This window comes from Nilaparvata lugens, chromosome 10, assembly GCF_014356525.2.
Source record: "Nilaparvata lugens isolate BPH chromosome 10, ASM1435652v1, whole genome shotgun sequence".
NCBI classification, from domain to species: Eukaryota; Metazoa; Arthropoda; class Insecta; order Hemiptera; family Delphacidae; genus Nilaparvata; species Nilaparvata lugens.
In genome coordinates, this window is record NC_052513.1 from 27,723,373 (window position 1) to 27,749,559 (window position 26,187).

Here is a 26,187-nt window from a genome sequence, read left to right on the forward strand (position 1 = left end):
AGTTCGTAGCTTTGGCACAAATTGTATTATTCGAAGTTTCCAACCTGATAGTGTATTGAGAAATGGAATCCCTGTGAAACTGTAATTGAATCATTTATTTTATGTGTATGTTTATTAATGAAACACGGTCGATTATACAAATTTATTTAATACACACAGATATCACATACTATTACAAATTCATAAACTCTAATACAACTCAAATAGGTTCACTCTAAAAATATATTGTAATCTCTTTTCAACTTGTTGGCCTACTATATCCTACAGTCTTCAAATTCTGTTGCCTCCCAACCCTCACTCCACTAACTGTTTGTATAATAACACAATTTCATACATTTTTAACGAGAATATTTCTTCAAATACATTATAATACACTAAAACGTTATAAAATTTGTTCTACCTCTTAACTATAAAATTTGTTTCCCTAGTTACAAAACAATAATGTCTTTATTACAGTCAATTTTACTCAGTCTAAATCGGTACAATGATAAAACTAAAATCTATTCTAATTGGAGTCAACTAGTTTTAAACTAGAGATTTTAATAAGTTTGCTTTGAGCTAATCTTTGTAAATTACAATAATCGTTGAATTTATCTCAGAATACGATAATCATCCTTGTGTGATTATAATGATTTAGAATTTTCTCTAAAATCTTCTATGATACATTTATTTCAACTCTTGGTTGGGTGTAATGAGCTACCCTTCTATTCATTCTATATTACTCTTTATTGCGAGATTTTTAGTCCTACATTTTCTAAACTAGGAGCATAGTCTAAAATATTGAGCAAATCTGAGTCAAATATTAAAAACAAATCATTCCTTCGGTAACGAGTAGTAGCCTATAATAATCGTAATAATTGAGAAACATTATTCTCCTCTTTCAACTCTAATCGGCAATCATTCATCTGCTTCATTCCTCATCATTATCAGCCTTTTTTCGGAAGAAATAGACTATTCGAAGGAGCGAAGTGGCATCAGCTCCCCTTAATAATATTATAGAGAGTGGCCAAAAATTCACTTCTCATGGTGTGATGTAACATTACGATTTAAGCGGTTCCTAGACATTCAATATTATTCACCCTATCAGTACCTACTTATAACATCTGGCCACACAACTAGATAATAAAATTGTCAAAAACTGTTACCTGATGTAAAAAGTGAGTACTATACAGAGTGTCCCATGAAAGGTGTAACAACCGAAGACCATGGATTCAACATGAAATTGCAACAAAAAATGACCACTATAATTTTCTTATATCGACCCTAGTTTTCGAGATACTGTATATCGATTTCTCGATATTTTTGAAAAACGTCGATAACTAAATAACTATCACTCAAAAACCAATTCTAAGGATATGTTTAGAAAGAGGAAGAAATTTCCAACAAGATTCATATAATTTGTTCCTTTGACGTTCATAAACTTTTTATGAGTTTGAAAATAGTTCAATTTTTTGAACTAATTTGAACAAATTTTTTATTCGTCGCTTCTTTCAAATTTGATCGCTCATGAAAAGTTCAAAAACGTCAAACAAAGGAACAAATTGTCTTTGTTTCTTTAGGGCTACTCTTAAAAATAAATAAAAATTAGAAATCTAAGTAACCTTTTGAACAATTCTAAATTTGTTGAATTTTTCTTGTGATTGAACAATTTTAAAATGGTGTTAGATTTCTAATTTTCATTTATAAAGGAACAAATTATATGAATCTTATTTGAAATTTCTTCCATTTTCCAGCCATACCTTTAGAAATAGATTTTGACTGATAGTTTTTTAGTTATTGACGTTTTTCAAAAATATCGAAAGATCAATATATCTCGTAAACTAAAGTTGATAGAAGAACATCATTTACTGGACATTTTCTGTTGCAAATTTCATGTGGAATCTTTAGTCTTCAGCTGCTACACCATTCGTGGGATACTCTGTATAGTATACATTAATATCGACTGTGTAGGGTCCGTTATCACTAATGATGAATGGTGACTTTTGAGTCACTATCTATATTACTTAGAAACTCTTGTTACTGAGAAATTTCAATTCAGTTGCTGAAAACAATGTTATGATCGTGTGATCGCTGACCGTTCCTCAGGCGACGTTGTATTTCCCTTGGTTCTCATAAGTTGTTTGAACTGCCCGAGTATGAGTTCCCATGTTGTCATGTGACTGAGCTTGACGTTGAACTCTTGGCAGGTGCGCTCGAACACCGGGTAGAGCTGAGCCAAGTCGTCGTGGTCAATGGTGGGGAAAATGTGGTGCAGGGCGTGGTCACCGAAGGACAGATGCGACCACGGGAATGTCTTCTTCACTTCCACTCTCTCGCCCACTGCGTCCAGTTGGTTCAGGCCCCAGTCTGTGTCTTTCCTGCCAACATTCGAAATTGATTTGTTGGAAAAAGTAGATAGAGGATATAATAATTATATCGAGTACCTGGTTGGCTCAGGTCTAGTGTCACAGTTTTCAGAGTAATTATGCTGATGATGGATATTAATTGTTTTTGATCAATTGATACAAAATCCCAGTTTGTGTCTTTCCTGCGAAAATTTACAAAAATTGAAATGGATCTGTTCTAAAACGAGATGAAGTAATTATGCTGATGAATATTTTCCCTGAATTTGATATGTTATATGGAGACAAGTCTTTCATTCATTCAGCATCATCCCTCCTATCACTAGAAAAGCCCGGCAACATTTGTGGATTATTCTTAGAAAAAAGGGAAAAGGATGAATAAAATAGCACAGAAAGTAAAAGTAAAAAAATTGAATTCGTATGGCTTTTTGCTAGTGGGAAGTTCCTTGCGGGAAGGTGAGACCTAGCCTGGCCTGATTCAAGCCGTCAATGGGAATGGGCGTGCTGTTATAATATTCAGCCGGGACCGACAATTAACGTTCCATATTGCTATAACACGGGAGTAACTTGGTTAAAAACTTTCGGGTATGAACCCGGTATCACTAAGCTGTTTCGCAAGCACTCCAAGTAACATAAATGTTGATACTGTAATTATGAATCAGCAATAGAAAACGGCTTGACTAGTATGGCAGGCTTATTCTAAGTCAACTTCAACTTCCAGTTCATCTTAACGTGGGATGTGCTTCTCCAACCTTGAAAAATTACGTTTCCTTCTGGATATCTTAGCACAGGAAAGTTGTGGTTTGATTGATTGTATTCATCAACAGTTATCTACCCCAAAAATAATCGACACTGTAAACTAATAAAGATGAACGTAAATTTGAAAAAGTAAATTCAAGAACTTGAGTGCATACCTTGGCTTGTCACCCTCGTGGAAAATGTCTGGATGATGGTGAGCTGCATTGAAGCCCAGAGTTGCAAACATAACACTGCTGAACAGCATTATAAACGACCACATGCCCACACACTGCAGTAGGCTGGCACCACTGAATAGATACATAATAGTTGGCGTCGCCAGTCCTATAGCGTCTTGCCATTCGACTCCATGCCGCAATATTCTATTCAGAAATTGATATAATCGCTATTAAAAGTAATATCTGAGAAAGTAAAGCCTAGAGTAGAAGATTGTAATTCCTCGATACGTAATTGGAAAAAATTATGAAGAAGTTTGAAATTTGGCTTTGAACTAGACGAATGTATCAATGAAAATTTTAAAAGAAAAACGTACATTCTTGAGCTTCATTTGAACTAGTTAAAGTTTATTTTAAAGTAAGCAACATTTTGATTGTCAAGTCGTGAATAAGCAATTCAAATTCTTTAGAAGCAATTCAATTAAAGTTCTTTAGAATGTGTGACTGTTGACACTAATTTGGAGCAAAATACCACATCAACTGGTGTCCTGTGTCCGGGGGACATTATTTAAAAATATTTATTCACAATTCAATAAAATATATCAGTAGATCAATACAAAACGTTTTTCCAAAATACTGAAGGAGAATCTCGAATAAAGAGAATGAAAATGTTTATTCAGTAGAATGAAAATGTTTGAATACTCCTATATAAAACAAAGGAGCTTCTCTGCTCTCTAGAATAGAAATTATTTATTGGAAGCATTGCCAGTCTATTTGAGCAATACTTATTGCATCCAAGATTTAATTTAATAACCATTAAAGTTGGTTTACCGCACATATCAGTGACAATGAAAGTGACTAATACCGTGAGAAAATTATTCTCAAAAGTTTTAATATAAAAGTTACAATATAATTGATACTCGCTCGGCCGTGCTGCGTGGAAATAGTTCAATCAGAACTCATAGAAATTATATTTTCACTGTGCGCCGGTCACTTTCACTGATACTGATATTTGTGAACACAGCCTGATGTATACTAACCTGATGAGAAAGCAATACCAAAGAGAAAATATCATAGAAAGATATCCCATGGTAAAGGCGTTTATGTTCCAAATTTCAAGCCGATAATCCTATAGTAATCATTTTTTTTTGTGAAGCTATGTGATTCTGGTACTCTCTCATACTGTGCCATTCTTACACTCTCACCCGGCCAAAACAGTAATAATAGACAGTAATCGGCTTTAGTTAACGAAAAATCAGCTTCAAATTTGGAACATAAACGACCTATGCCATGGGATATCCTCTTATGCTATCTTTTCTGTACGGCAATACTGATCCGCCAGGAATACTAACTAACCTGATGAGAGCCTGTCCGTGGTAAACACTGAGGTATACGACAGGAGTGTACAGCCAGGCAAAGTTCTTGGCCAACCAGTTTTTGTTCTCTTTTGGCAGCCATTGCAGGAACGGCTCCATCATCATAAGCTCGAGATCGTGGTAGGTGTTGGTGTAGATGTGGTGACTTAGACTATGGGTTATTCTCCAATCCCTGAAACAATATAAATCGTAATAATATTGATCGATTTCATAAAATGTTTAGTTTGAAATGATTATCCAGTAGGGGAGGATAATAGGAATGATCCGTGGACTAGTGGATAGAGTGCTTGCATAGCGGCATAGAGAACCCGGGTTCAAACCCTCCCATTACCAAAAGTTTTTTAACCAGATCACTCCCGTGTTATCGGATGGGCACGTTATATTGTCGGTCCCGGCTGAAGTATGACAGTCGTAAGGCCCATTGACGGCTCAAATTATATATTCAGGCGGTGGGACCTTCCCGCAAGAGACTCCCCACCAACAAAAGCCATACGAATTTACTTTTTTTAGGGGATGACAAGAATGAATAGCTGGTAGATGGTTAGATAGTAATTTAACTGTTTTTTATTAAGAGAGAAATAGTAAAAAAACTCATTGTTTAGTATCACATCTGTGTTAGCTCGGTCTCAGATTAGATAAGTGTCGTGATCTCTGTACTTGAAACAACGCGGTTTGTGATGCATATAAATAAATAAATTCAATTGTTTAACTAGCCCGTTTAGCCGAATTATCTGGAGCGTCGCAACTTTAATCTGCTATCGCTGCGCCGGTCATGGGGGTTCGATTCCCATTCAGTGTGACATCACTTATCTTCATGTCATTAATTTACTGATGTGGATAACATCGGAAAAATAAACAATAGTCTACATCAGGTAAAAACATGGGTCAGAAACAACAAATAATTTAAATTTTCTGGAAGATAGGCCTAAATAATATTTTATCTCAAATCCAAATATTTATACATATATGAAGAAGGCAATTTTGGGCTGTAAAATAATTTTTGACAACTTACGTTACAGACATGAGTGATAGTTGAAAATAGTACATTCTCCAATTATCTTTTTGGTGGAAAAAGTTGTGCGCGGCTATGGAGGCCCCTGTCAGACAGGCGGCTGAAATGAAACCGGCCGTGTAGTTGTGGAATTTGACTGCTGTTATTGCCATCACAAACGTCATCACTACTAGTGAATCGATCAGAATGTACGACCTGCAAACCAATTAATTAATTGAAAATAGATAGAATTCGAGTATTTTTCAATATGGCTACTTGATTTGTTAATAATCGATATAAAATAATTCATATTATGGAAAACTTGGAAATGCGAAAAACTAGTTCTTGTTGTGTTTTATATTTAAAAAAATTGAAAACAAAGGAAAGCCTACTATGAAACAATTTTATATTAATTAAAATTCGAGTAATTCATTGGAAGGATAATTAAATCGAAATAGAATAGATGAGGTTTTTCTTGATTGTGATCGGTCTAAAACTTTCATACAAATTTGATTGGGTGTTGGCTTTATGATTATTATCAATTTCATATTTTTCCTATAAAATTTTCCGAACTCAAATATATCATCCATCATCTCTTTCGTGTAATATAAAAGATTACATTGATCAGGTTTTTGTGGAACTTTATGGTGTAGTAGGTAATGATATTAATTCGGACATAACTGAAGGACCATTATTATGACAAATTTCATGCTTTGGTTCCCACAATAATATTAATATATTTTATTTAGTATCTCATTGGACGAATCAATATATTTGAACAAAAAACAATTAATTAGAGAGAGAGACTTCCTAAATATTCCAATATCGACAAATTTAAATTCCACCAATTATTTGGGAAGAGTAACAGGAAGATATTAACATGTCATGAGAAAACCTTTTAAACATATAATATTAGTAATGGTAAGAGAAATTAGAAAACTTCAACACCAAGCAACCTGCAAACGAAAACAAAACTTGGTAGAAACAAAGGAATACTAATTATAGCCTACTGACAGAATACTTGGTATTTGTTAGATATAACAAATACTAAGTATAGTTAGTATACTTGCTATTTGTAGTAAGTATACTAACTATTTAGTATACCTATAAAGTAAACTTACTTTATAAAGTATATACTATACTTGTAAAGTATAGTTTGCTTCCAATTTCAAACTATAACACATTAAGCTACCGGTACCTCAACAAAAGGAAACAGGAGATATAAAAAGTTAATTGAGTTTCAAGATATTTGAGGGATATAGTAATAATTCATGAATTTCACTACAGACTGTTACGATACTAATAAATTAATTCAAAGTGAATAGTATGATAATTCATATAATTTGACATAAGTAAGTTTAGTTTTACTATGGGAAACTTCAATTAAGTATTTTCATTCATTATAACTAGAAAATAATACAAAAAACTGTAAGATGCCAACACAATGCTCTAAAGCACGGCAAAGGTGTATGGATAAATATTAAATAAATAGAAATATAAAAGGAAAATTTTTGTAAAAGTGCCAAATACTCTGAAGCCAAGAACTTACCGCATTTTTGTCCCAGTCTCCATAGTTTTCATTTCCTCATAAACCCTGGATTTGAGGGTCCTAAAAAAGCCGCCAGGTTCCATTGTGTAAGGCGAGTTTCTGGGTGTTTTGGCATCTCTAACGTAGAACTTTTGGAGAATCAAATCAACGTCCTGGTTCAGGTGTGACGACTCGTACGCTTCCGTTATGTCCAGACCCTGAAAATTAGATAAATGAACAATCAATAGAATACACTGTTTTGCAAATTCAATGAACAATTTTTATGTCAATCATCATTCTTTATATTCATTCAATCTGAATGAACCATTAAACCTATATACAGTGTCCCACAAAAGGTGTAACAGGCGAAGATCATAGTTAGATTCTACAGGAAATTTGCAAAAAAATAGTATTCTAGATATATCGATAACGCCAATAAACTAGAAAACTATCAGTCAACATCTAATTAATAGGATATGGTTGGGAAGAGAAAGAAATTTCCAATAAGCTGTAATTTGATTAGTTCCTTTGTTTCACGATCTTGATTTTTTATGAGCGCTCAAAATTGAAAATTACATTCGTCGTGTTCAAAGACAAATTTCAAACCGTTTGCACATTCATAAACAGTTCAAAACGTCAAACAAAGGAACTACTTATATGAATCTTATTGATAATTTCCAACTCTTTCCAACCATGCCCTTAGAATTAGATTTGACTAATAGTTTTCTAGTTATTTTCAGCTCAGATTCTTTGTTTGCGGATGCCAATTTTTCCATAAATGTAATTTATATTTTTGTATGTTATCTGTGTATTGAATGGAACTAAATTTGATTTGATATTGACGTTTTTTGAAAAATAGATATATCTCAAAACCCAAGGTCGCTAGTAGAAAGTTTTACTGGAAATTTTTTGTTTCAAATCTCATGTACAATATATTATTTTATCGGCTGTTGCACCTTTCGTGAGACCCTCTGTATTTAGTATAATCTATATTCTATCTATGTGATCTATGTTGTAAGCAGCAATAAATGGTACCTTGGTAAGTGTTATCCACTGCTTGCCGCCGGGGTGCTTGTTGACCCAGCTAGTGAGGTCGTACAGCTTGTCATGCACCCTCCAGAGCCCCTCGGCGCCGTCGTCCTCTCCCTTCTTGGCGATCCACCACCTACCCGTCCTCACCTCGCCGCCGTCCATCCATGCGGGGTACTTCCAGTCGGTCCAGCTCGACGACCATTTGCGATCCATCACTGAAACCAATACAAAATTCAATGTGTAGCTCGTGCATAAAGTGTTTTTTCGCCACACTGCACAGAAAGCAGTTGTTTTCCAGTCCCTACGTAGATCTGAAAGACATTGTTTGCAGACGACTCTCGTCTGACGTCAGAAAAGGTTTCTTTCCGGCCTAGGCCGGAAAGAGTACCCTTTCCAGCCGCTAACATGGAACTAAGAAAGGTGATAAAAAACAGCTGATCAAAAAACTTTTCATTATTTGTGTTCATTATTCAATAATTAAAACATTTATAATAATATCATCTTATTGTCATTTCAAAGAATAAAAAAGTATAAACTCAACCTACCACATAATTGAACATCATCTTTTAGGTTATTTAGACAAATCAGAATGAAAAATAAAAATACTTTGACAATTTCCTGATATTCAGATTACCTTAGATTTGCTAGAGCTATGACCTTCCACTTCTGCTTTCGGAAGTGCTTAGTAAACAATTATTATTTTATATATATTGTTTATTTTTGTGTGTGGCGAAAAATAGCGTTCGTCGCACCACGGGCAAAAATGTTTTTCCGGTTCTCAATCTTTTCTAGTCCTCGGCCTTCGGCCTCGGACTTGAAAACCGATTTCGAGCCGGAAAAATCTCATTTTCTGCTCTAGGTGCGAAATATACTATTGCTACACTCGAGAAACGTTTTTCTGTCGGTGAACAAAAACTGTTTTTCTCTGTGCAGTAATCTCTCACTCGACGCACTATATAGCATAAATAAAACCATAATATATTTAAAGTATAAATAATATTGAAGGGTGCCGGACTGTAGTGATATTCCCTTCGAACTGTCAGCATTTGTTGATTGGGTAGTGTTGTATTGTTTTTCATAAGATATGCTGACTGTGAATCTCATCATAGGTAATTCTCATTTGAAAATCAGATATGAGGTGTCTCAAAAAAGTCTTTGGGAATCAATTAGGTTTTCTTGAACTTTTCCTGCAAGTTATTTCCCAGTATTTGAAGATTTTTCAATCGGGCACTCAAAAGAAATAATCATAATTTTAGCCCTCATCCACATTGATAAGATATAGATGTACTAATAATATTCTATTGTCAAGTTTACAAACAAAACTTAGCTATTCATTCAGCAAAGCAGAATAGAACATTTAGCTCCTAACAAAACATTTGGAAGCTTTATATTCAGCTGAAACAATGCTACTACTCTACGATAAAAATCGAATCTAAAGGTGGAATATTAAGACAGAGAAACGCAAAATCATTTTCAAAAATCGAGTTTTCAGACCTACACGATTGAACATTAAAATTGAACTATTTCTGAGAATATACAGAAAGAGGAACGCAAAATCATTAGGAAAATATTAGGACCATGGAAAACAGATGATGCAAACTCCTATGGAATGAAAACCACAGAAGAATTACAAATTTTTTTGCTAAAAAGGAATGAAACTTCTTGAATCCTAGAAAAACCTTCCTGAACAAAGACAAGCTAATATCAACTACTGGAAAGCCAAAGGAATGAATGCATGAGACATATAATGCCAAAATAATTTTAAAATATATCACAAATAGCAATCTATGTAGGTACAAAGTGAACAAATGGGTAGTTCAGCCAGAGTTTAAAAACAACAGTACTCATACAAAGTGGTCGTATGAAGGAAAATTAATCATTTTGTCAAATATGTCAATATGATATAGATTTTTATAATCTTTCCATTTGTGTTTCTTGCCCATATCAAATGAAATAGGTCTACATTTGAGTATACCTCAACTACCATCAATTCTTGAAAATACTTATTAATTATGTATCACCGGTAAAAATATACCTAACTGTAAACTTAATAATTTGAAAAATGTGATACTGAATAATCTATTACAACACAACTCATTCAGGAACATCTCAGTGACTCTACGCTAAAAGTTTTTATTTACCTTCAGTGACTGAATACTAGCAATGTGGGAGTGCTTGATCCCGCGGATTTATAAAAAGTACCGGTAATTAATTGTATGAATTCACAATGGAGATTCGTTCATTAAGGATGTGGCTAATTATCCAAGCACCTCAAATTCACCTCCAATTATCCGAGCATTTTGCTCCCATTCTGAGTTGAAAAAATGCAATCAAGCCATTGCTATATAATTTTGAGTACCGTATTTGAGATGATTCGCTAATTTTCTTTCTCACTACCTGACCTTCAAGCACTGTTTAATTTCTGGCTGTCAATTACATTCATTAAACATTTTTCTTTGTCGCTCTTCAAGTATATCATCCGTCTCATAATATTTGGAAAATTCACTCTAATTTTTCAGAGGAATAAAACAAAAAGCTTAATAGAGCTTAAAGCTGAATAATTTTCAACGAACCCGGCAAACAGCATTTATTACCAGAATTAGTTCAAACTAATTGCTACCTGGTAAGAAATGCTGTTTTATACAAAGATTTCTCACAAATAAAAATAAATCTACAACAATAGTAAGTGTGTGTGTGTGTGTGTGTGTGTGAATGGGTGATGAGGTAGGTGTAGATATGAAAATGCCAAGCATAGAAAAGGAACTGATCCTAAAACGTTGAATATGGTACTGCAACTTTAATTATTGTTATGCTCTTATTCTACTTGTATATATTCTAAGTAACATTATGAATACCGGTACAGAATTATTCTTCCCTTGAAGGTTTACTAATATATAAAGTCTTTATATATAAGGACTTGAAAATGGCATAATTGACCGAAACATGTCGTGATAAAATATTTTTAAAAAAGGGTACTGAGATTTTCAATTATTTTCTTTATATTTAACAATAGTAAATTATGTTTTCTGGTATTGCACTAATTGGTTGAGTAAAATTCTAATGAGGAGTAGTGTTATGTATTGTTGATAAAAGCTAAAACCTCTCTCACATAAAATTATACTATTCATCTTACAATGATAATAATGAGCTTTTTTCTGGTATTGCACTTATTTGATGAGTAATATTGGATAAGTAATAATTAGAGTCTACCCAAATAAACAAAATCAGAATTTTCTGATTATACAATCAGTTGAACTCAAGATAATCAACATGTTAGAATGATTCGTAAATCCAAGAATTTGTCTAATCATAATCTCATCATCAAGTAGCCTACAATGAAAATGATTCAGTGCGGTAAGTTAATCTATTTTTTAGATATCATAAATTTTATCTTCCACATCAAAAGAACACTAGAAATGTGAAGTGACTGTTATGAAATTGAAATTTGATATTGTACTAGGTACATTAGATTATTGAACAATATTTCAAATAAGATTGAAATCTTTTAGAAGAAATTTTGAAAAAAATGTTGCTGAATGACTGAGATTATTTAGCTTACAGATTATATTTACTCAGGACGAATGGGAAAATAATACTCCTAACAGCAATCATAAACAGAGAAACTCATGCTCTAATGCTATTGTTTGTTCTCATTAGATTTGAAAAAGTGAAACTATGTCATAACTTTTTCTGAGTATAATTAGGAAGCTTTCGTTATCTAGATGATGCTTGTAATTCATGAAATGATATTCCTTGCCAGTAGATATCTATTCACAATAACAAACAAGATCGCTATACAGCCGTTGTGTATTAAATACCTATATAGGGTACCTATAGGGTTTATAATTAATCTATATAGATAAAAAAGCAGTATTGGTTTCTGTAGGCCCTATATAAAATATTTGGCTGTTCTGTTGTTTGATGTTTTTGTTTCTTGATTAAAATTCTGTAAATTTAATACATCCATACAGAGTTAGATGTAACTCACCTGCAATGTCAGTAGGATACAAAATAACTGTGCCAAACGAAAATTAATAACAATTCCTATCACTGCAAGGTCATCTTTTAGGTAGCCTACACGCGGAGTTTGATAATTCAGACACGAGAATCTGTTGAACATTGATCATTGGCTCAAATACTGCAACAAGCAATGGTATCTGTTGTTCGATAAGAAAATAACTAATCTTTTATTGTTAGGATACACAGCTGAAGAAACCGATAAGGTCGATGACCTTGGAATTTACCGGCGTGTAGTTGTAGGAGTTGAAATAACCGTAACTATCGCGAGAAAAATCTGATAATCATTAGTTTCATTCACAATAAACTATAGCCCACTATAGTTTAAAACTTGTAGAAGAATATCTTCCTTCTTCTCAAAGTCACAGGACTATTTTATTTGCGCTTGCGAGTGTAATTCACTCGTGTGTGTGTGTGTGTGTGTGTGTGAATGGGTGATGAGGTAGGTGTAGATATGAAAATGCCAAGCATAGAAAAGGAACTGATCCTAAAACGTTGAATATGGTACTGCAACTTTAATTATTGTTATGCTCTTATTCTACTTGTATATATTCTAAGTAACATTATGAATACCGGTACAGAATTATTCTTCCCTTGAAGGTTTACTAATATATAAAGTCTTTATATATAAGGTCTAATATAAGGTTTATTAATATAATAAATTATGCATAGCTTGTGCATTTATTATATATTTATTCATCATTTTCAAATAATAAAAACTTATATTATTCATTTTTCATTTCCTGTTATTAATATTGTTTGTTCTCTTATTTCTTTAAACTGGAGAATATGATTACCTTTTCCTATATTTATATTTTTATACATTTCACTTTTCATTACTGTCTACATCCGTGTAAGGTGTTCAATATTTTTTATATGTGGGTGATGATTGAATGTAGGGTGATAATTTCCAATAAGTTATCAAATTTGAGCCGAATTCATCTAAATACCATTCATGAGTTAGAAATCGCTTCCCAGTAGTTCGAACCCAACTAAAGTTGTAGATCCGCGCAACTCACATCATCCTTCTGAACCCACGCACAAGCCTAGAGCTCATTTGGACATCATCCTCAGCAACAACAAATTTCACTTTTTTAACATACTTATATAGACCTAATCAATTTTCGTATTTTGATATTCATTACTTGCCATATTAAGATAAGATTATCCTCAATCACTTTTGTACGTCATCTTAAACTATCTACATATTGTTAAAATAATATTATTCTTAGTTTAATTTAATTAAACTATATTCAAATTGATTTCTCTATTGACCTCTTTCTTTTTTGTTAATAATTCGGAAAGTTTGACTTTCAAGCGCTTCAACCTTTATGTGTTCATATCTATCATATAGACTTATTTATAATTGAGATGTAGGTTTACGGACTAATTCACCCTGAGCAAAGTTGATTCCGATACTGCATTCATTGCAATATTTCTATATCTAATATCGTTACATGACCTCCATGTCATAGTGAGACCCATATACCTTATACTAAAAGAAATTTTATGTAAAACATGCATAACCGCGGTCAAGGTTAACCTCTCAACTGCTAATCGTGTTCCTGTATCTGATTTTCAACTCTCGATCAAATGTTTCCTGACTTTTAACTAAATGTAAGGTGCCTCACATGTCTTCAACCCACGTCTATTCACTGAATAATAATGATTTGCTTTGAGGGAACTTCCTTTCTCATTGAATACTTCTTGTTTTAATTCAACACTATACTACAGTTTTCAGATTATATTTTCAAGATTATTTCTAATCACTCTCCTGGAGCAATGATTGAGTTTCAAATATACATATCAATGGTTAGTCTTAGTACTGTTTTTGTGAATGTACGCGCTTGTACGGCGTATCGGTACCATTTTTTGTGACGAAAAATGAAATAAAATTGAGGAAAGAAGATGAAAATCGTATTTTTAATTTTTGACAGTTTGGATTTTTTGCTTGCGAGTTTTCCCTATTCTCTTATTTCACATATCTCATTTTTCTTCTTTGTTATTGCTGAGTTATTTTTTAATATAGAATCAACTGAATCTATCCTTGAATCCCAATTTTTTAGTATCCCAATTTTATACCTGTTCAAGCCACACGCTTGTATATAGTATGTTTAGGGGTTATTATATTTTCTATTATTATTCATATACCTGCATAAGCTATTATAGAAGGAGGAATTCCACTAAATTATTTGGGGAAACCCTGACGGGAAAAGCAATCTTTCATCATCTATTAAATTATTCAACTTGTTGATTGGAGATAACTATCAATCTTTCAATCACGTATATATTGTAGTCCTGCAGCAAGAAGGTGATGGATTCATTATTATCATACAAATATTGAAATGCAATGTAATTTTTTATTCATAGACTAAACTTTAAATTAAGACGCATTCAAACATTGATAGCTTACTATCACAGAAAATAAAATTCATACTTGATGTATCTTTGTCTGTAAACAAACTTGATAAAAATTACTGGTTAAATATAAATAATCGGGCGATTTGATAAACATTAACTCATGTGTCACTCTAGTTTAACACTATGTATACTCTACCGGTAGCCTATTCTGATTATCTGCATTCGACCACAAAGACTGTCTAAAAACACGAAACTGTTATTCTTTTTTGTCTCGATTACTGTAATTTCTGTCGCTAAAGAGTCGTAGAAGTCAAGGTTATTGCCAGAAAGTCTGGTTTTGCACTTGTCAAACTTGCTCTCAAGAGACACTTTTACGCGTTCCAAGATTTTTTGAATCTACAAATTGGATTTTGTATTGTACTTAATCCAGTACCGGTATTCAATACTACTATACCGGTAGAGTTTTCAGATCAGTTCATGTTCATGATTTCAATTATGTTCGCTAGTTCTACACTGTGACTCATTTCAAACTGTCAACAGTGGCCGAATGGAAAGCATTGATGCTATTCATAAGGCGAATAATGTTCGAGCTTCTTCATGAATTGAATAAATATAAATTAGATAAATTTAGCTTCTTCAATAAATTAATGAATAAATAAATATTGTTGAGATTATTCAGTTGCACGTTGATCTCACTATAGGTGGGTATTATTTCACTACACTCTGCCCAGTCTACGATGAACGCTGGGAGATTAAGCCAACCCTCGCTCCTCCACGCACAGGCACACACGCCCGGCCTACCTGCGCCATTGATATACTATGTATACTACTTAGTATACAGGTAGACAGACCGTCCCTTTACTCATACACACAAAAGGAGACTGCGCTTGTGTGTGTGAGTAGTAGGAGGGTCGGCTTAACCTTTCAGCGCTCATCGCAGTCTGGACAGAGTATAGATATAGCCTATCTACTGTGATACATACAATTATGATACTATAAATTTTACAACGATATATTGAAATTACTCGAAACTCCAACAAAATTAACCGGTGACATTGAGATAATCAGACAGGAAGACTTTTTGTTTATTATTTACTAACATTGTTTCTTGAATCTTTGTAGACGAGTTTAATGACAAATAAGTCGTCGTAATTATTTTAGAAGTTCACAAAACCGATTCCAGCTTCAAGGCTGATCTTTCATCTTTTCCTTTCAGCATCCAAAACACTGATTGTGACGTCACTACATCATTATTATGATCATTATCATCATCATCATCATCATCATAACTTTCCTGAAACAGGTTCGGCTATCAACGTCATGCATGCAGTCTACCTAATGTTTTTTTAGTCGCCTTTTACTAATAAGATCACGGTCATCCTTGTTCAATGCTCTGTCATTAATTATAATTCTTAAATGAAAAGCATTTGGATTTGAATTAGCGAATATGTGGTACGGTACGGTACGAAGTAGTCTTGGTGAAACCATATCCTTTCTAATCAATCAATCAATCAATTTTATTAGAAACATTTTTTACATTATTGGGTCCTGCTAAACCCGTGGGTTTTTCAGCAGGAGCCAGATCAAAACGAAATTATTCACAACGTTAAATCTCTTAACTTGAATTAAATATAAATAAAATAAATAGAGTAATAAAACAAAAGTAATATACAAGAAATGAAATAACAGGATTTTCATTGAAATGAGAAATTAAAAGAAACATAATAATTAGAATAAAAATAAATATATAACATTATTATTAGCATGATAAATAAGGCGTTAATTAAATAACTAAAAAGGGTTAAGGAATGAAGGAGGAAATATTTTATACTTTATTAATTATTACTAAATTATTATAGTCTTTCAGGCTGGCGGCAGTGACTTTACAACGGATATAATAATTTGAAACCAGCAAAATAGGCTAATTGAAAAAGAAAAAAAAGTTCAACGAACGCAGGCCTATTAGAAATTATTATTCAAATAGGTAATGATAATTAATATTAATTTTTTATTTGTTATATTATCACTGTATTTTATTCTCATTTTGATTTTACTGAATTCAAATCGAGAGCGAATTGTTTATTACATATATCATTACATCCGTTTTTGATTAGTCTCTTATGTTTGCAGGTAGTCTGTTGGAAAGGAAAGGTACTATTTAGAATAGAGATCTTTTTCCATAAATATAATTAAAGCAATTATAATTATTGAATGAAAAATGGTGTTATCTTTTATCAATAATTGCATACGGAGTGTGATGTGTATCCCCTGTGATTCTGTTAATTTGGGTTAAAATGTTAAAGGTCATTAGATCATCAGGTTAACATATATGTGGAGAATGAATAAGTGATAATGAATTTCGTATCTATATCATTCATTGTATTACGGTTCTCTGGATGTCGTACAAAGATACTATTTATCATAATATTTTCTCATATTCGTTGAAAATTTTTCAGTAGAACCTAGCTATTGCGTTATTATTTATGTCAGAGACAATTCTAGATCAGAGCGTTCGGTTGTTGGCCGCTTATTGTTTGTGTTTCCGCTCCAAATACTATAGGATCTTCTCCGCTAATCATTGCTCCACAGAACTATAATATGAGCTCTACTTTGACTCGAAGAAATTATTCTATTGACATTGTAACAAATGTTCACACATTTGGACGAAGATTTAATTTTCATTTTTTTCTTGGGACCTCCGTCTAAAAGAATTAAATTTAGAAAAAAATTATAATTAGAATAGAATCTATTGTAGGCTGAATGTACAATAAATTAAATTGAATGAAATAAACAACACATTACTGACGTAATAAGGAGAAGATTGGGAATGAATGGAATTGGAAAGTAAAAAGCTTTGAAAAATGACTAAATGAGTGAAAAAACTAGGTGGAGGCTATGGTAATTGATATCTTTGGGGCTGGGGATGAAGAAAAAATATAAGAAAATGAAAAACAGAAAAATTAACAAGAAAAACATGAAGAATAAGAATGATTAATAAAAATGGGGAAATGGACAAAATGGAAAAGGAGGGAAGAAATTTGACAGAGTAAAAAGGAAGAAGGAATGATGAATAAATTTAAACTTGAAATAAGAATATGAAAGAGCATATTCAATCATTATACAGTTTTAATGCTCGATACTGGAAGCTGGAAGCTGATGTTAATAAACTGGGATATTATTAGCATTTTTTCACATTGGGCCTTGATACTTTACAAAGCAGTACCGTAACATACAAATATAGTATAATAATGACATTTGAATAATACTTGTTCGTTGAATTTTGGTTCGTCTCCTTGTCATGACTGATAACTCACTCCTTCTGACACAGTTATATTGCTTAGGTAGCCCTTCTGCTGTCTAGAAATTGGACATTACAAGGTGGATTACTAAACATATATAGGCTACTTGGTAGTTTTTGGCCTAGAGAGATTGGAAGCGTAACTATGGTTCATTTCATGTGGTCACTAAAAATATATACTTGGCTCACAGATGAAATGCAAAACTCTGGTTCATTTTGTATGCAAGCCATCAATTTACGTCACTTCTGCATTCAAATTGAGAACTATTCCAGTTTCAAAGAGGTCCTTGACCTGAGCATTGCTTTACTTGATGAATTACAACGACGACAGTATTCAATGGGAACTTGGCTTGCAAATTAACTAATTATGGTATTCATCACTACATTCTTCCATTCATAAGTTCTTTATACAGCGTCCTATACCGTACCGTTTCACTGAATGTACACCTATATTGAGTAAGGTTCAATTAGTTTGGTTTCATCAATTATTAATGGAAAATGATTAATGAAGCGTGGTTTCCTTTCCTATTTTGAGAGATCTTATTTTACAAGGTCTTATTTAATTCTATTGATTGATTCAATACATAAAATAAAATAAATAAATAAGAATAAGTAAGAAATAAATAAATTATCATTTTGGTTTAGGTTTTGTCACAAATATTTAGATATTGTTCTGAGTTTTCATTCCAACTTTAGAATAGCCTATATCCCTGTATAAATTCCAATACAACTACAATAATTTATCCAATAATTCAGTCTTTTTTGTTAGTTTTTAGACACAAATTCAGACATTGCACAGGGTCTTATTTTTATTCCGAGAAATCCTTCAGAGTCTATTGAATTCCAATAATTTATATTAATCAATATAATAATTCAATTTTTTCATTTCTCTCATAAGTTCATTTCTGAATTTGTCAAACGTTTTGCACACTTATTCAGGCTCAAAATGACAAAATAATAATTTATTATAAAACGAAAATCTAAATTGAATACTGTGAATCACACCGAAGACTTCTGCTACTGCAAATATTGACAACATAGGGTAAACAGCTAGATGGAAATTCGATGAGCGTTACTATTCAAAAATAGTAGTCTAGTTATTTAAATAGTAATTATTGAATAGTAGCGATCATCGAATTTCCATCTAGCTGTTCACCCTGTTGCCAATATTTAGAGTAGCAGAAGTCTTCGGCGTGATCTACAGCATCTTATTTGGATTTTTGTTTAATAATAATTAATTCATCAGCATTTCAATAATTGCAGTAATATCTCATTAATTTCCATTTAATATTAAATAAAATTTAAATCACCATTATAAACTATTCCCCTCACATCAAGTCAGTATCAATAATTACTTCCTTATCCACAATTACTTCTTTGAAATTTATAAAAATAAATCAAATTGATCCAACACTTTGAAAATGATCTCATAAAAATTCTTAAAAACATTGTTTTACTTGACATTTCCACCTCGCAATCAATTTAAATCTATTATACCGGTATTGAATATTCTATACATTGCAGTATAAGGACACAGTATAGGCCTAATGATATGTAAATGGAATAATCAACGACCACTTTTTTGAAAGTTGATAGAAAATTTTATCACAGTATAGGCCACAGTTGACACAGTATAGGCCTCATGATGAATGTGAATGGAATAATCAACGACCACTTTATTAAAAGTTGATAAAAACATTGATTGATTGATTGCACTTTTCCACTTGAATCAGTAGGAATTCCTACTACTCTACATTTATATTATAAGTAATAGTACAGTAGCGTATTACCATTATGCTAAAATGTCACCACAACCTGACACATTTCCTGCTAGGCTCACAGTTTTCAACAATCATTAAATAAAAGATATATGTTAGATGTAAACTTGTAGGTAAATGTGCATATGGCAATAAAATTGTAAATGCATAATCAAATCGCTGGAGATTATCCCTTCCAAGGTAAGCAGCTTTGAAAATATACATAATGTTTAGATTTAATCTGCGATATCTCGAGAAATATTTTTGATAAAAAATGTCTCTAGGCACATATCGGTAGTAAACGTAATAATACTAAACCTAGAAAACAGAGCATTGATATAGAAGTGAAAACAATCAGACAATGTGTTTGTCTAACAAAATTATTTACGGTGCGCTGGGTATTACAGACGTATCAATATAGCCTAATCGATTCTCTTCAGATGTAATCGGAATGGCATCCTTAGTGTTGTTGGAAAACATAGGAAAGCGTACAGACACTCTTTGTCATGATTCCACACATATTGCAATTCCTCAGTTTCGTAATCATCTGAGCTGGGGAAGTTGTTCAACAGCTCCATATTAGCGACGATGGAATGTTCCAACCCAAGTTCAAGTTTAAGCGTTTCCAGTTTTTGTAGCAAGTTACACTCCTGATTGCACAATATTTTTGCGAAAACTGGTTGTTGATTAAATGCAAGTTCTTTTTCAGATTTGACTTGACTTTTTGTATACTTCTTACTGCATTTTTTATCCTGTGATAAGGTGTATTATAAATATGTTCATTTTAGTATGATCAGGTTTGACTCTTCTGGCTATGAATCCAACTATATCAATTGTAATCTAAATAATTGAAATGAATTGTATCATACTAGAAGTAATCTTGGAGTTTTAGATATAATAATGTCCCATCAAGAATGATTTTCAAACAATAATAAAATTGGTTGGTCATCTCATAAGAATTATGAGTGTTATATCTAAACTTCGCCTTTATGAGAAAACAGTATAGTCAACTGTATAAATGGAATAATCAGTGGCCTTTTTGTTTAAACGTTCAGTGTGATACCTGAGAAAGTAAAGCTCACATAAACATATTCCGATACATTGAAAATGTGACTCTTATTCGATGAGAATAAGTCATTATATTTTCGATGGAGAACAAAAATATTGGCTTCACTCATGCTTCTATAGAAAATCTAAAACCTTCTAAAATTTTTAAAGAATCTAAAATGTTCTTCTAAAACCTTCAAAAAGTAGTCTATAGGTGTTTCAGGTTTTAAGCAGTCTACTCGATTACTTCAAATAATAAATCTCTTCTCAAATAAATCAAGCTGATTCAATAGGTTGTGTGTAAACATTTAATCATCGTGTCATTTTTTTTCAATTATATTCTTTCTCTTATTCTCATGTTCCGATACTGTACTCTCATTATTTGTAATAATTTACCGTACAATTTCTGGTATGTTGTATTATTGAATTATCTCCATAACAGTATCAGTCTTTATGAGATAAATAAAATAATTCTCACCGCAGCAGAAAGATAGAGCAAATAGGATCTCATTTTATAAGGTAGGCCTGCAGTGCGTCTCAGAGATAACATTTTATCACTAGAGTGAGGTCCACGTTATAATGACAGTATTTGATCAACTTTGGTTTTGCTGTCCTTGTCCATCATTTGACAAAGCCGGTGGTACTATCCTTTTCTAGGTCCACAACGATGCCAATTATGTTTTTGACGATGTAGAAATATAATTAATTAATGCAGAGAATCGGCATCGCTATTCTTCTATTTTTATCCACTGCCATTATAACGTGGACCTCACTATAGGTACTAGTGTTCTTTACTGTCATGAAGCCTTCTATTCATTAATTTACTGATATTTTTTTTCATGATGTATTCTCCCACTCTTGAGACTGATTCTGTAGTCTAAAATCGAGATACCGATAAGATAACTTAGATTCAGGTTTTGTCCGTTAACAAACCTCAATAACAAAAAATAAAGTAAAATGCAAAAATATAATTATTTTCAGCCTTTATTGGAGGAGTAACCTTGTACCTGCGTCTCTGCCTTTCCCATCATATCTAATTGCTACAATCAGGAATCAATTGGTTCCAAATCAGAAAATTGGATTCAAACTGGTTCAATGTCCAAGATATTACCGAAATTATTATTTCTTATTCCTGCAATTAAGGTGGAGTAACCTTGAACCTTGGTAAACCGCCAATAACTGTACGACAGAACAGTAAAGTGCAGTACCCAATTGTCTAATCCCATGTAATTTCATGATATTACTAGATGCTACGCCTGTTGTGGTCATTATGGGTTCATCTATAGTTTGATTCACTTTATAATGTCAGCATTCCTCATAGATAACGTCAATGCTTGTCATTAGTCCAACGCTGACAGTTTGAAGGGAGTCTCACTATATATATATATATGTAGTGAATCGTTTAATATATAGGTATTTTAACTGTAAACACTCTTCTCACTAAGAAATGACGAGGTTTCAGTAATAGCCAAGTAGAATAACATGCTATACGTATATTATAATATGTATATAGGTCAACAAACTGTTGCGAATCCTTCTCACGAATAAACACCACAATAATGATATTTATCGCATCATTCAGTCATCACCACAAATAGTCCTCGTAGATATTGCTATTAGTAATATTGTTGTTCTTGTCGGTTCAGAATGACTGACACCCCAACAGTGATTTGCAAGCAATCTTGTGCAATATTGAATTTGAATACAGAATTCTGAACTTGACATTATGATACTTTTGAGATTATAGTACTATCAAACTATAGTATAGTATTATCAAACATTTTTTTCAACTTTCAAGTGAAGTTTTTTTTTTGAAACAGTAGGGATATTCTAAAACGAGTCGATACGTTTCGAGAAAAATAAGATTGTTGAAAGCAGTATAGGCTCGAGAAAATAGTCAAAAGTTAACCTATGTATATAGTCATGCTATAATTATTTTATTATCTATACTGGCCTAATACGAGTATTTTCTATAACATAGCATAATTAGAAATTAGCATCTTATCAGATTAATCAAAATAAATGTTGTTTTTTTTGGAATTATGAATAATAAATACCTTAACTTGATACCTTTCATTATAATGAATTTGATTTTAGTAAGAAAAGCCAATCTAAATTAACACCAATAATGCATATTAGGCTAATAATGCATGTATTGATAATGCATATTTACATAAGTGATATGAAAGAAATGTGACACGAGACTACATAAGTTTTATTGATACAATTTTAATACTGGAGCCTCAATATTAAAATTCTCATACATTGGAACGACAAAGTATAACTTTCCTCCAATTATTATCTGGCTCATCTTTAGTAACGAATAAAGCACCATTTTATATTATTCTTATAAAATGTATCGAACCAAGTACCGGTACCCAATGTGAAAGCTTCTATAACAAACAAATTATTTCTTAAACTTGAAAATGTGAAGCTCGTCCTAAACAAATAATGGTTCAGCACAGAACACTACAGTTAGATATTATTGATAGTTAGTTTTTGTTGTGCGTGTATTATCAGTTTCATCATTATGTAGCCTATCATTATCAGTTTCTTCAAACTCAAACTAAGATTGGTTCCTCTTTTAAATTCATTTCTTGTCTAAACACGTCAATTTGATAGCCGACTCTTACTTCAACGCAGTTAGTCCTGAGATAGAATGAACAAATGAATTTAGCATAATTGGCCCACTGTTGAAAATCCTTCTTAATCAAGTAAAAATCATTTCAGGGCCATCCATTATTTTGAAGACTTTTTCAGTGGCGAAGTTTAACAACTGAATCACAATTGTGGTGAGTAATTAATTTCATCCTATATTCGTTTATCAAGTAAAACATTTATTATTAATAAAAACCCAAATCACGATAGGGGACGGGATGGGGAAAAATGTTCAAACAAATTGTTCATTTTATTATTAAAAAAATATATATATTCAGATTTATTTTTTAAATTATTTATTATCAAATTTATTTTTCTGGTTGATGCTCAAGTTTTTGCCTATGGGTACCTGAAAAAATGAGCAACAACCATGCTCTTGGCAGGATTTGAACCAAGCCCGACTCGCGAGTAGAATTATTAAAAGACATTTGGTAGGTGGGCCTATTCCTTTTATGTATCTTCTTTCAAGTTTAATCCAGTGATTCAAAAAACTGTACTTGATCAATTTTTGCTTCCAACACTTCAATTTACTTCACCACTTCTTTGAAAAATACTAAAACCAACTCTTGAAAATGGATTTTTGTATGGTAATTAATACATAATTATCTGGGAAAAAGAGTAAAATGGTACTAGCTATTCCAATATTAATAGTAATACTCCAATGGCTTTCATTGGTGGGGAGTCCCTGACTGAAGTTCCACTTCATTTTGTAGCTACCTTCATAATATAATTAAGGTTGTCAATAATTTTATAAAAAACTACTTATAGTAGCATATATAACCTGTATTAGAGGTGGCTATAATAGTAGTCATATAAAAATGAATCATTTATAAATAAATAAATTGTATTTTAATAGGTCCACTTTAATAAGTATCAAATAAATTAGGTACCGTATTTTTAATAAGCATTTTAATAGGTCCACTTGATTGTTAATTTTTAGAAAATTACTAGTAGCCTACCTTGTTTTATTTTATAAAACACGACTAGTTTCAAGCACTTACGGCATTTACAAGTTCATTGACATAATAAGTGCTCTAAACTAGTATTGTCGTGCTTTATAAAATATACGGTAGGTGATAATGATAGCCTACTAGTGATTTTCTTTAACCGAATTATTCCTTCTTCTCAAAAAGTAATGCAATGCATGACACTGGATTACCAAATGCAATCTAATGATATAGTGATGATAGTAATATAGTGATAGTAATAATAGTAATGCAATGCAAATTTACAAAAATGACACTGGATAACCAAATTTATATAAATTCCTAGCTGTGAAAAATAGTAATAATGCATGCTTTGCATGGCAATTCATGTATACTTGATTAGGTATGATATTCATGAAGACAATTGAAGCATTATTTACAAATACCTGCTATTGATATATGCCGCTAGTTTTAAATCCCTGTTAGTTGCACGACACTATTCACACTGGAACTAGGCACGCATGCGCACTGCGAAGTAAACAAGTTGTGCGCAACTCGTGAGTTGAAGGCGCGAAACAGCTTTGCCAACTGACCGAACTGAACTGCATACTGGACTTGCGCCAAAAATATAACAAGGAACCGGTAGTTCTGCGCATGCTCATAATAAGATGAAGCTGTGATGTCAAGGTTGGTAGATCGTGGATTCCTGGATTACATAGTGCATAATCTCTCATCTTCAAGTTTGATCTGCTTATAAAGAGTGTGTAATCCACATAGGATAATTATTGAATTAAAAACGAATTTCAGTTTATTCTTAAGACCTATCTACTAAAGGGTACTTCAAGTGCCCTCGAGGGAGCGGTTTGACAGTGTCTGGTCGCGCTGATAAGCTATATATCGCTTTTAGATGAGTTAAGAATCATGCGTCTTTTACTCCTGTTGGAAGGGTGACCGCTTGAGCCAACTACTTTGCATATTAATTCATGAGTTACCCGGTGGTTCGGAACCCACCTGAAACTGTAGGTCCATTCATTTCTCAATATCATCCGCCCAATTACCCACGCACAAACCTAGAGCTCATGTGGGCATCACCCTCAGCGAAAAAAGGTGAAATCACAGTTCATGATGAAGTCCAAAATTGATAGTCTCTTTACTCTGTAGCCTATATACGGTAGTTTGGAATTTGGAACATAAATTCCTCAAATTAATAAATTATCTATCTTTCAACATAGGTACTCTTATACTGTATTCAAAAATTATACAGAATTATTACCACGCGTATAAAAATTATCATTAAGCCGTTTAAGACGTTTTTAGACAGTTGACAATAGAAAAAAATAAAAAAATACATGTGTGGGTGAGGAAAATAACCTACTCCACTATGACAAGTCTACAGAAATATTTTTAAAATTTTGTCGGCAGAGTGTTTTATTGGGTTATACGACCCAAGATAGATAGATAATGATAATTTCTGTATGCTCGAAAATAATTTATGTAATTTTGTAATATATTTTTTATGTGTAATTTTTTTCAAATTTCGTCGGCAGAGTGTTAAACGTCTTAAAAGCCGTTCAAGACGTTTTCACTGCAGACAAAATTGAGAAAAATTACACATATAAAAATATATTTACAAAATTACATAAATTATTTTCGATCATTTAGGAATATTATCATTAAGGCTTATCTAACGTTCAACCCAATATAACACTCTGCCGACTTGCCATAGTGGAGTAGGTCAATTTCCTCATTGACACGTGCATTTTTTTATTTTTCCACTGTCAACTGTCATTTTTATAATTATTGTAATTATATAATAAATTAGTTAGCATTAGTTTAAATTTCTGTAAATTTGTATTTTATCAGTTTTCAGCTGATAAATGATTTAGCCTACTTATTTTATATTTTTTATTTTGTTAATTTATTATTCAAATTATTTCACTTAC

The 26,187-nt window shown here is 32.3% G+C and overlaps 2 protein-coding genes across 16 annotated transcripts in view; one reads left to right on the forward strand and one right to left on the reverse strand.

The window, feature by feature from the left end:
- Window positions 1–26,187, forward strand: part of LOC111046312 (beta-3 adrenergic receptor) — a 268,205-nt gene that overhangs the window by 231,571 nt on the left and 10,447 nt on the right. For all 14 annotated transcript variants that reach the window (XR_005572386.1, XR_005572378.1, XR_005572375.1 and 11 more), the window contains one exon: window positions 23,391–23,452. The gene's annotated coding sequence lies outside the window, so the exon portion shown is untranslated. The remainder of the gene's footprint in view (window positions 1–23,390; window positions 23,453–26,187) is intronic.
- On the reverse strand, window positions 129–24,848 carry LOC111046319 (cytochrome b5-related protein). 2 transcript variants are annotated; one of them, XM_039437101.1, is made up of 7 exons: window positions 24,691–24,848; window positions 8,184–8,395; window positions 7,170–7,366; window positions 5,642–5,836; window positions 4,610–4,801; window positions 3,257–3,460; window positions 129–2,357 (listed from the first exon to the last, which is right to left on the reverse strand). In XM_039437101.1, exons 2-7 carry the CDS (start codon window positions 8,391–8,393, stop codon window positions 2,054–2,056), a joined length of 1,302 nt encoding a protein of 433 aa, XP_039293035.1. In that variant the 5' UTR covers window positions 8,394–8,395; window positions 24,691–24,848; the 3' UTR covers window positions 129–2,053. The 2 variants fall into 2 exon arrangements, with proteins under 2 accessions (XP_039293035.1, XP_039293036.1); XM_039437102.1 differs by lacking the exon at window positions 24,691–24,848 and adding an exon at window positions 12,169–12,320 and having other exon boundaries at window positions 1,773–2,357.